The 15,146-nt window shown below is 43.4% G+C and overlaps 1 protein-coding gene across 1 annotated transcript; it reads right to left on the reverse strand.

Annotated features, from left to right (window-relative positions):
- Positions 1–698: 698 nt before the first annotated feature.
- On the reverse strand, positions 699–14,956 carry LOC110924024. Its single transcript, XM_035985378.1, has 2 exons — positions 13,967–14,956; positions 699–1,850 (listed from the first exon to the last, which is right to left on the reverse strand). Exons 1-2 carry the CDS (start codon positions 14,954–14,956, stop codon positions 699–701), a joined length of 2,142 nt encoding a protein of 713 aa, XP_035841271.1.
- Between the last annotated feature and the right edge of the window lie 190 nt (positions 14,957–15,146).

A 15,146-nucleotide genomic window follows, 5' to 3' on the forward strand; every position in this document is an offset into this window, starting at 1 on the left:
TTTCATTTTTTTGACTCAAAACACTTCTAACTAGACACACTGAACAATAGTTCCCATCCCCATACTTAAATTTTACATTGCCCTCAATGTAAGATGGAAACCGACTCAAAAACTAAAAAGAAATAAGAAATAAAAAGACTAGGGCAAAATTGGAAAGGACTTAGCTGGTAATATGACGCATAAGCTCCAAACTCTCGTCCAATCCAGCTTGATCGTATAGCATTTCATTCGCGATCGGCTGTGACTCTAACTGGTATGCTTGATAAATGCCTGAAATCTGATAAGCAGCTCCAAAATCACCCGAATGGAGATTGAGTACGGGTGGTACGTATTCAAACCTGCATAAACAAAAACAAGCAAACACCAAAGCAATACCGACTCGACACGAACGACTGACTCAATAACTAGTAACTTAGACTCATGGTACACAATAAAAGACTCAATATACAAACTCTACAAATGATGCACAATTTTTCACGCACTTCATGGAGGATCATATAAGCGCAGCTCACCTCCATACCAACTACTACGGGCTACAACACTATCAAACCTATCATTGCCCGCATCTCTCCAAACTCCCTCATATCTCTCGCAATCTCTCAACTCGTCATCGGGCGGTTTGAATCTAGATGTTTAATATCGAAATCTATCCCCACACTGAGCCTTACTCAGCGTCTCTATCTTAGATTCTAACCTCATCAATCTCTCTTTATCTCCTCTACTCTCCTATCAGGTGGATCCCCACACTTGGGTTTTAACACCTTCTCCACACTCAGCTCAGTCACCACCTTTTTCTGATCGCTCTCAACCTTCTCACTCTCTTTCAACAACGCGACCGCCTCAACTCCCTCACTCGACCCTCTCGTAGTATTCACCTCGAAAACTACTGACTCGTCGCCCGCTCTAAGTGTAATTGTGCCTAAGAAGACATCTATAAGCGCTTTAGCGGTGTTCAAGAACGGGCGCCCTAAAATCAATGGCACTTTTTCATCAGCCTCCATGTCTAGCACTACAAAATCTGCTGCAAAGACAAACCTATCCACCTTTACTAACAAATTCTCTACGATCCCCCTAGGATACTTAACTGACTTATCTGCTAACGAGAGGGTCATACGAGTCGGCTTCAAATCACCAAGGCCTAGTTTCTCGTAAAATGAATAAGGCATCAAATTAATACTAGCACCAAGGTCTGCCAACGCGTGGTTTTGAACATCACCACCAAATAAACAAGGGATCGTGAATATGCCCGGATCAGTGAGTTTCTCAGGAAGTTTGTTTAGAATAACCGCAGAACATTCGCCATTCAGTGGAGTAATAGAACACTCACCTAACTTATCCTTACGCTTGAGGAAATCCTTAAGAAACTTGGCATATTTGGGCATGGATCTCAGGGCCTCTATGAACGAAAGATTGACTTTTAATTGGGTGAACATCGTAAGAAACTTCTCGTATTCCCTAGCGTATTGCTGCTGCTTAGCACGGGCAGGAAACGGAAGACGGGAGTAATCAATCACTGGTGCCGCCCTAGCCCTACCCGGCTGCTTCTCCACTTTCTTCTCAACCTGAGGCTCCTCGGTATGTGCGGTACTTGCTGGGCCAAGCCTATGTTGCACCTTACCTGGGGCCTTCATCTCTATCTCCTCATCTACCTCAGCATCACTCTCTAACTCAGCACTCTCTCTCGCGACCTCTCCTAGACTCACCCCACTACGAGTAGTGATGGCTTTCACAGAATGGTTAACCGGGTGAATGGTACCTGAAAACTGACCAGAGGGGGACTCTCTCAACTGCCTAGCTATATCCCCTACTGTCCTCTGAAGGTCTAAAAGAGTAGACTGCTGACTCTTGAGCTGAAGTTCGTGGTTTTTATTAGTCTTCTCCTGACTTTTAACGAACGCCTGATTGTCACACCCCCGATTTCCACGTGTCACCGGTGGGCCCGGTGTGGGGTACAGTGACGTAGTTGGCATCGTCATAGACAATCAACACAATATAATAATGCACAGCGGAAGCAGAATAGAAACATTTCAACTTTTAAATAAAGTGTAATAATAATATCACAGTAGTTGAAATGGATCCACAGGCGGATCAAATAAAAATAGAAATAAATAGTTCAACAGATAAATGTCGTCCGAGTTTGCGAGACTATTGTGGACGCTCTCTAGGAAACAGCCAGCCTATTTCCGTATAGTACCTGCACTTAATCTTTTGGGAAAAATACGTCAGTTTACACTGGTAAATACAAATCAACCGACTCATTTTGAAAATGATTTAAAATTTATTTAAATGCACAAGGCATAAATATTTTATTAACTTGGGATAATTATATAATATAAACTTGTGAACGATTTACATGCACTTATATCTCTGGTGGCCCGGGATCTACTGTCCAGGCTAGAGATTTAATTGACACACCACATCAAAGAGTTATACACGACGGGTGTACGCCTACACCCCGTGCTCTGGTCGTGGCCATCTCGTAAGATAATGCCAAGGATATCCGGGACATGGTCAATAACCCCCCAAAGCCTTTAAGTAAGACAAGACTGTTTAAACGAAATCACACAAGCTATTCAAGACTGAACACCCATAGGGAGCAGGACTTGTGCGCCCGATCAAGCGGTATTTTAATTACCGTACCCCAAGCCCGTATAGGGAAAATAAGTCAAAATGTATTTACCTGAGCAAGTATAAGTCACAAACGATAAGTGGTGATAGCTTTTACCGGGCTTCCTAATCTGGAACAAAGGTTTATAATTAACCTATTAGATTCCTAACGGCCTTTTATTTAAGCTTAAGCTTTGACCGGTTAGTTTTAGGAGTGATACGGTTTACGCACGATTAAGCGAAAGACCGGATAGAATGTGATTTAGACCCGACAAGTTTGAATACTCGTATAATATGGGTATACTAAATACATTCTGGATTTTGAAGTAAAAACGATATCGTTTGACCCGTTTCGGTCAATTTACGCAAACTAGTTACGTAAACCGAACCGAATGCGAAAAGGGCGATACGGGTAGCCAAAAGATTCAAATGCAAGTTCCCTGAATTAATATGCTTAGAACATGATATTATATCAGTAAGTTATGTCCTATATTGCCCGGGATAATTTTAGACTCAATTTATGCCTTAGAAGGGCATTTTGGTCATTTAAAAGATAATAAAAGGGTAAAATTAGAAATCTGAGTTTCGGGTCTGGTTCATACAGTACATATGCTTAATATAACATATTATATCAGTAGGGTATGACCCATATGTCAAATATATCATTTAAAACCAAACTATGCACCGTAGGGGCAATTTAGTAATTTCACAAGGGCTAAAAATGCCAAAACTGGAAACCTGAGTTCAAAATATCATACTTACTGTTATTATATGAAAATATGTGATTTACATCAGTAGGTATAAGTTTTATAGGTTTAAAACAAGTACAACGCTTACTATGCGCTTAAAACGCTAAAAATACGATTTAAGGGCGCTTTCGGGTTTTCGCAGTAAATCTGAGATTTTTATATTTCCAGAAGTCTTATAATAATTTATTCATCATACAAAATCAGTAGAAAAAGGTTTCGGGTCAAATGGATGTGTAAAACTCGTTTTATGGCTAAAACGGTCAAAACCGACATAAGCCGAAATGGCTAGGTGATCGAGGATCCGTTCAGCCAAAAATTAATTAAAAATCATCAAAATTCCCAGAATATTATATATAATCAGTTGGTAAAAAGTTTTGTACCAAAACGTGGCCAGAAACGGGTTCTACGCAAAAAGGACCGTTTATGTAAATTTATAATATAGTTTACGCTAATGGCCATAACTCACAATCTGGACCACCAACTGATCCGAAACTTTCGGTGCAAGTTTATATAATAAAAATAAAGATTTCTATCCTTTCATTTTTCCAAAAATCCCGTTTTAAATCAAAAAGGGCAAAATAGTCAACTTTATGCATAAACCGGAAACAAGCATTCGAACAGGCTAAGCATAGACTCAATCAACGAAAATTCCAGAAGGTTTAACTACAATAAAAATAGTCAAAAATACTTTCCAATACAGATCTTGAACATGCATGTACGAATCCGAATCGATAGTCTACGAAATAATCGTTTTACAAGACTTTCGGTTCCGATTCGTGGCTATACTATAGATTGTCGAGTTGATGATGATTAAAACACATTTATATATATGTTACAAGTTATTTTCAATGATCAATCAGGTTGCATGTCATCTATATCATAAATCATGTCATTTTTCGCAAAAATCACTTCTGTTGACTTTTTAGAAATAGGTTTGACTCGACATTAAGCATGCATGTAGTGGGAATCAGTTAGTAACCTTTAGAGGGTTTGTTTCCCACATAAATACCAATCTATAACAAGTTTCAATTCGAGAAATTACTGAAAGAAATCCGTTTAATCAGAAAGTCAAAGGTTATGAACACCCAGTTTGACTTTTACTAATAATCAAAGCATAAACGGATTAGAGAACGAATTGAATGCTTACAAGAGTCCTATAAGTGTTAAATGATCACTAGGAGTCGGCCTTGTTGATCAGAATTCCTCCAGAAGGCTTGCCTTGAGAGTTCTTGAGAGCTCTTGTGAGAATGTGTTCTTGTTCCCAATTGAAAATGATCAAAAATGGTTGCAAGAACTGATTTAAAGCTGATTCTTGAGGTGTACTGTTGGTGTAGGCATGCAAGGGTTGCTATTGGTGCAAAAGGAGGCAAGAGACAACTGTTTTCAACTCAAATTCGGACCCAAATCAACCCAAAACGAATTTCTGGTCGCTGGCAGTCCCACGCGGCCCGCCTGGGCATGTCCAGGCGGGTCGCCTGACCCTTCTGATCAGCCAAACTTGTTTCCAATTTGGCAGAAATGGTCCCTGTGCTTGTACGTGATGTTTCGGCTACTTTTCTCGACCCGTAAACCCCCAAACTTGGTTTTTAAGAACCTTAGGACTTTTACCTACATGGTAATGCTCTCGGATAACTTTGCGCTCAACCGAAAAGCCCTGAATTCGACGTTGACGCTTCTAGTCCCTTAAGTACGGTTTTGGCCATAACTTTCTCATACGTTGACGAAACTTCATGAAATTTTAACCACATATTCTAGTGAGTATATTTTAGCTATACAAAGCTTCGGGTCTGCCAAAAGTTCACTCAGAGGTATAAATTAAACATGTTGACACTTTTGGCCCCTATAGTTTACAATACTTCACTTTTAGGCAATTTCCGCGTCGTATGATCCATGAACCATCCGTTAAAGGTTATAAACATTATGTGGGGTTATCATAGAGCCTATTTCTCCATTGTCGACACTTTGGACCCTTACGTTCCATAGTTTTCACGGTTTGTCACTTTTAGTCCCTTTAAAGTATGTTTTCACATAACGGAACCTTATGACACGTGTCAAGACATTATTGGACGAAATTTTTCGAGGTGTTACATCCTCACCCCCTTAAAAGAAATCTCGACCCCGAGATTTATTCAAACAAATGGGGATATTTCTCTTGCATCGTGGATTCCACTTCCCACGTGTATTCGGGACCTCTACGGGCATCCCATTTGACCTTAACAATAGGCACGTGCTTCCTTCGAAGCTTCTTTACCTGTCGATCCTCAATCGACAAAGGTTTCTCAACAAACTTTAGACTTTCGTCTATGTGTATATCTGTATGCGGTATAACCAGTGAATCGTCAGCGAAACACTTCTTTAAGTTACAGATGTGAAACACATTATGAATGGCACTAAGCTCTTCAGGCAAGTTTAACTTGTAAGCGACTGCCCCGACACGTTCGATTATCTCGAAAGGTCCTATGTATCTCGGGCTCAGCTTGCCTTTCTTTCCAAATCTCATCACACCTTTCCAAGGTGATACTTTGAGCAACACTTTTTCACCCACATCAAAGTGAAAATCTTTGCGCTTAGGATCCGCATAACTTTTCTGCCTATCCCTGGCAGCTTTCAAACGATCACGGATCTGAACGATCTTGTCTGTCGTCTCGAAGACGATATCTGGTCCAGACAACTGGACATCTCCAACTTCTGCCCAACAAATGGGCGATCTACACTTTCTACCGTATAGGGCCTCAAAAGGCGCAGCCTTTATGCTGGAATGGTAGCTATTGTTGTAGGAGAATTCAATCAGTGGTAGGTGCTTATCCCAACTACCACCTAAGTCGATCGCACATGCTCGAAGCATGTCTTCCAAAGTTTGAATAGTACGCTCACTCTGACCATCGGTCTGAGGATGATAGGCCGTACTAAAATTCAAACGAGTGCCCAACGATTGTTGGAAACTCTTCCAAAAATGTGACGTATATCTAGTGTCTCTATCAGAAATAATAGATATAGGTATACCATGTAGCGCTACTATCTTATCAACGTATAATTGAGCTAACATATCTGAGCTATACGTCTCTTTGATGGGTAGAAAATGAGCTGACTTAGTCAGTCTGTCAACTATGACCCATATGGTATCATTTCCCTTTTTCGTTTTCGGCAACTTGGTGATGAAATCCATTGTCACCATTTCCCATTTCCACTCGGGAATTTCAGGTTGTTGAAGCAAACCTGACGGCTTCTGATGCTCAGCCTTGACTTGCGCACAAGTCAAACATTTGGCCACATACTCGGCCACGGACTTTTTCAAACCAATCCACCAGTAGTTTGACTTCAAATCCTGGTACATCTTATCAGCTCCAGGATGAACGGAGTATTTAGAGCTGTGGGCTTCCTGGAGGATAACATCCCGAAGTCCTCCATATACCGGAACCCATATTCGTCCGTTTAAACGTAGCATTCCATCTTTGTCGTGGGATAACTGCTCCTCAGTTACTCCCAACTTTTCCGCAGGATAGTTAGCTTCCAGCACAGCTTCCTGCTGTGCAGCTAACACCCTTTCATTCAAACTATTTCTTATTTCAATGCGCTTGGCATTGATTCTGATCGGTTTAACCCTTTCCTTTCTGCTTAAGGCGTCGGCAACCACATTTGCCTTGCCTGGATGGTATCGTATCTCGCAATCATAGTCATTGAGAGTTTCCATCCATCGCCTTTGACGCATGTTCAATTCCTTCTGATTGAACAGATGCTGGAGACTCTTATGATCCGAATAAATTATGCACTTGGTTCCATACAAGTAATGTCTCCATAGCTTTAATGCAAATACAACCGCACCCAATTCCAAATCGTGGGTGGTGTAGTTCTTCTCGTGCACCTTTAGCTGGCGAGAAGCATAGGCAATGACTTTGCCTTTCTGCATGAGTACACAGCCCATGCCAGTATGCGATGCATCACAATACACCACAAATTCCTCTATTCCATCGGGCAATGTCAATACTGGCGCATTGCTCAGCTTCTGCTTCAGAATGTCAAAGGATTCCTGCTGCTTAGGGCCCCAATCAAACTTAGTCTTCTTACGGGTCAATGAGGTTAGGGGCGCAGCAATCCTTGAGAAGTTCTCGATGAATTTCCTATAATATCCTGCCAATCCGAGGAAACTGCGAATCTCGGTAGGCGTCTTCGGCTCCTGCCAATTCATGATTGCTTCGACTTTAGCGGGATCTACTTGGATACCACGCTTGCTAACAACATGTCCAAGGAACTGGACTTCACGAAGCCAAAATTCACACTTCGAGAATTTGGCATAAAGCTTCTCTTGATTCAGAAGTTTGAGAATACAACGAAGGTGTTTCTCATGATCAGCTTGGCTCTTCGAGTAGATAAGGATGTCGTCAATAAAGACAATGACGAACTTATCTAAATAAGGCTTGCAGACGCGATTCATGGGATCCATGAATGCGGCTGGTGCGTTGGTGAGCCCAAACGGCATCACTAGGAACTCGTAATGTCCATAACGAGTCCTAAACGCGGTCTTGTGTACGTCTTCATCCTTGACCTTCAACTGATGATAACCTGACCTTAGGTCAATCTTGGAGAAATAACTTGCTCCTTGCAACTGATCGAACAGATCGTCGATCCTGGGTAACGGATACCGATTTCTTGATAGTGACCTTGTTAAGCTCACGGTAATCGATGCACAGGCGCATCGAACCATCCTTCTTCTTAACGAACAAGATTGGCGCTCCCCAAGGAGATGAGCTAGGTCTAATAAAACCTTTAGCTAATAGATCATCCAACTGCGTCCTCAACTCCTTCATCTCCGTTGGTGCCAATCTGTATGGTGCTCTTGCTACAGGTGCAGTGCCTGGAATGATATCTATCCGAAACTCTACTTGTCTATCCGGTGGCAATCCGGGTAGTTCTTCAGGAAACACTTCAGGATATTCCGAGATAACAGGAATATCTTCAATCTTCGGCTTCGGCTCATCTATGGTAACTTGTGCCATATAAATGACACATCCCTTCTGCATGCACCTGGATGCCTTGAGCATGGACACTCGCTCAGGCAATCCATGCTGGGTATCTCCTTGAATAGTAAGTGACTCACCAGACGGAGTCTTAACTATTACTTGCTTTCTATTGCACAAAATCTGGGCTTGGTTACTGGACAACCAATCCATGCCTATCACTATATCGAATCCAGCTAACTTAAAGGGAAGCAAGGATAGCGGGAAAGAATGATTCCTAATGGATATAACACATCCATCTAGGACAGTTGAGGCGGTTTCTATGGTTCCATCGGCTAATTCCACCTCATATTTCACACTTAAGGTTTTAACAGGAAGGTTCAACAGTTTACAAAACTTATTATCTACAAACGACTTATCAGCTCCAGAATCAAACAAGACTCTAGCAAAAACATCGTTTACAAGAAACGTACCGGTAATGACGTTATCGTCAAGGACTGCTTCCTTTGCGTCCATTTTGAAGACTCTCGCATTAGTCTTCTTCCCTTCCTCGGCCTTCTTCGCAAACTTTGGACAGTTGGGCCGAATATGACCTTTTTCGTTGCAACCAAAACAAGTTGCATCCTTCATCTTCTTGCAATCCACAGCCTTATGTTCGGTGGACTTGCAGATTCCACATCGCTTCTCCGAAGACTGGGATTTTGTTTCAAACCGACACCTCCCAAAGTGGTGTCTCCTACAAAACTTGCATCTGGGTTTTTCACCCGACTGATGATCACTCTTCCTAGACCCTGACCCTTTCCTGTGGTCGTTGTTCCCTCTATGTCGCTTTTCAGATCTCCGTGAGGTGTCATCCTCACGTTTTCGTTTGTTCTCCTCAGAGCTCCTTATGGCTCTCAATCTAACCACGTCTTGAGTGAGGGAGAGGGATAGATCCGCTACGGATCGAAATGTTGTAGGTCTTGAAGCTTTAACACTCGCCTTTATCTCCGGTGCCAGACCCCCAATGAATCGAGCAATCCTACGTGGCTCCGGGGTCACCAAGTAAGGCACTAAACGAGACAGCGTGTTGAACGTAGTAAGATACGTTTGACAATCGAGGTTCTTCATGACTAAGGATACGAAATCCGATTCGATTCGCTCGACCTCGTGCTGCGGACAGAAGTTCTCTTTAATCAGGGCCACAAACTGTTCCCATGACAAACCGTACAGTGTGGCCTTACCGGCAGCTTGTAGGAGTGACCTCCACCATGCTAACGCATCTCCTTTGAATGATTGGGACACGTACTTAACGACGTCCCTATCAGCACACCCGCTGATATCAACTACAGTGTCCATCTCGTCGATCCACGTCATACAATCGACGGCTCCTTTTTCCCCAGTGAAATCTCTGGGCTTGCAAGATACAAAGTATTTGTACGTACAGGACCTGTTGTACGTGTCACGCTTCAGCTCAATCTCCTGCTTCGGGACGCTGCTGTGGTTGGAGGAATGATTATCATCCTCAACCTTCTTTGGCTCACTCTTTTTAGACGGCGGCTTACTATGAGCCCCAGAATGAGTCTTAGCCTTGACATGCGTCACTGAGCGGGTTCTACTCTGAGTACCACTAGATTCTCTGAACTGCCTATCCATAGCCTTGGCGACAGCATTATCAATCAGTGCTTGCAATTCTGCACCGGTAACGTGAATCTTTGCATTATCTGAGCGTTCCCCAGAATGACTGTTGGTTTCTTCCGATTTGGCCATCGTAGCGTTAAGCTACAATAAAGGACAAGGTCTTATTTAGAACCTAACAGTATTATCGTCCTAGACGATTTATTAACCATGGTATCAAAAACCTTAGCAGTTAATTTAATAAATTTCATTCAGGCTCTGATTAGCAATCAAGGAATGAAAATATATATATTGGCACCATAGGCCTAGTCACAAGGACAATCACTAAATTATAAATTTAGATTTTTATAGGACTATAAATTGTATAATTAAACAAATAATCCTTTACTAGACAGAGAGTCATAAACCACAACTGTCCTTATATAACATAGTTATAACCCGTAGGTATCAAGCCATTAATAGACTTGTGTACAGATATAATCTGTAGATAATTCTTTACTAGGCAGGGAGTCATAGACCACAACTGCCACTTTATGACCTAGTCATAACCCGTAGGTATCAAGCCATTAATAGACTTGTATACAGATGTAATCTGTAGATATTTCTTTACTAGGCAGGGAGTCATAGACCACAACTGCCACTATATGACATAGTCATAACCCGTAGGTATCAAGTCATTAATAGACTTGTATACAGATATAATCTGTAGATAATTTATTAAAAGGTGGGTCGTGTGATTCTACAGATCACGCTTAGCCCAGAATGTTAACATGTTCTCAGATGTTAACAGGGAGTTGAATCCTTTCAACCAGGTTTTACCATCAGGGCCAGGCCTGTTATAAGGCATTCAAGCTAGGTTATACCTTACTAAGATTCTTATAAAATGGCAAATCAAATAAAAATTGATATTTTCCATTATTTTAATATTATTCATGCATACAATAAAATGATAAATTCAAATTAACCATTTAAATTTCCAATAGAATACCAGTACATAATTGCCCTAAACGGGACTTTGAAATAACATAACTAGCATGAATAACGTGCCCGCGCAGGGGCTAAACAAGTACAACAATAACAAAATAAAATAAAACAAACCCACGCAGGGGTTAACAGGATAACATACCCACACAGGGGTAGAGAAGATAGATATACCCACGCAGGGGTAAGGTACTGGAATAAATGTCCACGCAGGGACATGAGTACACGAAATGATAATCGAAGGATTCAACGATCCTTCTTGCTCTTACCTTTGAGCAAATCGAATACCTTCTTAAACATGCCACTGGTGCGTCGGCGATCTTCTCGCATATTGTGCTGAAACTCGCGTCGCATGCTATCAATCCCCTGCAGGATCTCCTGAACCTGCGGTGGCGACATCATAGGCGCCGGTGGTGGTGGCTGGTAGTGCTGCGGCTGCGGCGGCTGGTAAGGCTGCGGCTGCGGTGGCTGCTGGTAACCCGGAGGGTAACCAAAAGTAGATGGGCCAGCAGCCCAAGGGTCTCCAAGTGGACCACTATGTGGGAGTGAGCTGTAGTTCACAGCTTGCCAATAAGGGTCTCCCGTGTAATCATAACCCTGAGGGAATACCTGCTCGAACGGGTTGAACTGAGCGGCACTAGCATAAGCCGGAATCGGCTCTCCAAAATTCTGCGGCGGCAGAGGCGGGATCGGAACAGAAGTAACCTCCGATACTGGATGCTGAGACTCCCCTGTCTCAGACTCCCCGGGTAGGGACGTGTAGCGGCTGCTACTAACACGTGGAGGGGTGCCTATGCGAATCCCTCCGCGCGTAGACATGCGCGCATTCCTCCTAGGCCTCTGAGGCGGAGGAGGTAAGACTGGCGGCGGCGGTGGTGACGGAGTGATCACGTCACGCCACAGGGCCTCAGATAGGTCCTGCGGTAGAGGCGGCTGCTGCTGGAGCTGCTGCTGCTGCGAGTGGTGCTGTGAGTGCACCGGCGAACCATGGAGCGATTGGAGCATCGGAGTACCATGGAGTGACTGAAGCATAGGAGAGTTGTGGCTAGGGGTGAAGTACCAATCATGCTGCTTGAACCTCTCCTGGAAGCTGTCCACACCATTAAATGGTGATCCTGTGTATGGCGACCCATCCGATATCTCAATCGGGTGGTTTGGTGTACCTGATGGTGGGAGCGAAGGGTCCGTCTCCTCGTCCACGTCCATCCCGTGACCACCAGAAAAGTGGTCCTCCTGCCCAAGTGGGTTATGGCCCACTGGCTCCTCCACATAAGCATTAGGGTTATACAAACCCTGGTAGGCTGGCGCTGGGTGCTGGTGCGGTGACTGGTGCAACGGTATGTATGATCCAAGCGAATCATGGGGCCCGTTCTCCGAATGGGGCCCAAACGAGTGGGGTAATGACGGAGAAGTGCTCGCGGAAACCGAATGCCTAGCAGGCTCGGCAAAAGACCTCCAAAGGTCGTTAGCGGCTGTGTGGTGTGTAGCAGATGGGGCCCGCCTATGCGAGGGACCAGCCTCATGATCGTGCGATGTAGGAAATCCTCCACGACCTCTCATCCTTGGCGGCATCCTGATCCTGTCAAAAGTCAAACAAGTTGCACAACAAAATATATAAGACAATGCAATAATAAATAATAAAATAAATTAAACGAAATGTTGAACATTTCCTAAGTTCTTTGTCTAGACTCGAAAATCGAGGAATGTGCAATTGTGTAACTGAGATTAAACACATTAGGATAGTGTTTAATTCACTCAGCGTTGGCTCTGATACCAACCTGTCACACCCCCGATTTCCACGTGTCACCGGTGGGCCCGGTGTGGGGTACAGTGACGTAGTTGGCATCGTCATAGACAATCAACACAATATAATAATGCACAGCGGAAGCAGAATAGAAACATTTCAACTTTTAAATAAAGTGTAATAATAATATCACAGTAGTTGAAATGGATCCACAGGCGGATCAAATAAAAATAGAAATAAATAGTTCAACAGATAAATGTCGTCCGAGTTTGCGAGACTATTGTGGACGCTCTCTAGGAAACAGCCAGCCTATTTCCGTATAGTACCTGCACTTAATCTTTTGGGAAAAATACGTCAGTTTACACTGGTAAATACAAATCAACCGACTCATTTTGAAAATGATTTAAAATTTATTTAAATGCACAAGGCATAAATATTTTATTAACTTGGGATAATTATATAATATAAACTTGTGAACGATTTACATGCACTTATATCTCTGGTGGCCCGGGATCTACTGTCCGGGCTAGAGATTTAATTGACACACCACATCAAAGAGTTATACACGACGGGTGTACGCCTACACCCCGTGCTCTGGTCGTGGCCATCTCGTAAGATAATGCCAAGGATATCCGGGACATGGTCAATAACCCCCCAAAGCCTTTAAGTAAGACAAGACTGTTTAAACGAAATCACACAAGCTATTCAAGACTGAACACCCATAGGGAGCAGGACTTGTGCGCCCGATCAAGCGGTATTTTAATTACCGTACCCCAAGCCCGTATAGGGAAAATAAGTCAAAATGTATTTACCTGAGCAAGTATAAGTCACAAACGATAAGTGGTGATAGCTTTTACCGGGCTTCCTAATCTGGAACAAAGGTTTATAATTAACCTATTAGATTCCTAACGGCCTTTTATTTAAGCTTAAGCTTTGACCGGTTAGTTTTAGGAATGATACGGTTTACGCACGATTAAGCGAAAGACCGGATAGAATGTGATTTAGACCCGACAAGTTTGAATACTTGTATAATATGGGTATACTAAATACATTCTGGATTTTGAAGTAAAAATGATATCGTTTGACCCGTTTCGGTCAATTTACGCAAACTAGTTACGTAAAACCGAAACTGATTCTGCGTCATCATCTGAGCGAACATCTCCTCCAACCTGCTCAGACTACCCTCAGGAGCCTTGCCACTGCCTTGACTCTCCTGAGTCGACCCTCCACTCGCGAACTGACCTCCTGAACCACTATACCGACCACTCTGATATAAATCAGTCCCCTACTTTGATACTGACTCGATGGAAAACCAGGGGATCGCCAGAAGAGCGATATCCACTACTACTACCACTACCCTGCCAGCTGGAGTTAAAAAGATTATTATTATTACTAAATTGACCCCTAGACTGACCGGCTATGAACTTAACCTGCTCTAACGTAAGTGTGGGACACTCAATCGTATCGTGACCTCCCCTACAGACCTCACACCTATCAACTTTCTTCTTAATCTCACTCAGCTCTTGCCTCATCTCTTGCCTCAACTCCTCTCTAACTCTCTCGACTATAGCAGCAACTACCGATGGATCCAAGCTAACTTGGTTTACCCCTCGACCGGCCGAGGTGGTATGAACAGGAATGGGAGTTCTGCTGGTAGTGCTGTAATCCATATCTGAATGGGCAAAACTTTGAAACAAATCATTGCACTCAGCTACTGTCTTTTTACCCACAAGCTGCCCTCCTGCTGAAGTATCGAAATGAGCTCTAATCTCAGGAGTAAGACCATTGTAGAATTTTTCAACTAACGCCCAATCGGATAAACCATGCTGAGAACAACGGGAGATCAAAGTCTGAAAACGCTCCCACGCCAAGTGGTACGGCTCATCAGGCTCCATGCGGAAGGAGTGGATCTGGTCACGAAGGCGAGACGCCTTGGCTGGTGGAAAGTACTTGGCTAAGAAAGCATCGCGAAGACCTGCCCAAGTGGTGAAAGTGCCCGCTGGCTGATAATCGAACCAGACGGCTGCGCGTCCAGCGAGTGAGAATGGAAAGATCTGAAGAAATCGAGCATCGAGGTTCACCCCCTCAATGGAGAAGGTGCTGCAAAGACGAGTGATGCGGTTGATGTGAGCGGGTGCATCCTCGTCGTCACGTCCATGAAACTGGCATGAATTGGTGATGGCCGTCATGATGTAAGAAGGAATCCGCCACGACCTATCATTCGGGATGTTCGGAAGGGTGATGGGGGAATTCTCACCGGTGAAACCAGTGGTCGCCTGCTCGTAGACTGTGCGATTCGCCATAGTGAGTGGTGAAGAATTGGGTGGAGATGAAGAAGAGGAAGACTAACAACTGACTCGGCAAACTAAATCAAAAGGAAACAAATGAATCTAGACTCCTACGACTCAACCAAACGAACAAATAGCACGTAGCACGTATAATGTCAAGCAAGTCCAAACAAAGTAATCAACGCAATCGCCAAGAGTCCCCGGC

The sequence above is a fragment of the Helianthus annuus genome, chromosome 16 (assembly GCF_002127325.2).
Source record: "Helianthus annuus cultivar XRQ/B chromosome 16, HanXRQr2.0-SUNRISE, whole genome shotgun sequence".
Classification (NCBI taxonomy): Eukaryota; Viridiplantae; Streptophyta; class Magnoliopsida; order Asterales; family Asteraceae; genus Helianthus; species Helianthus annuus.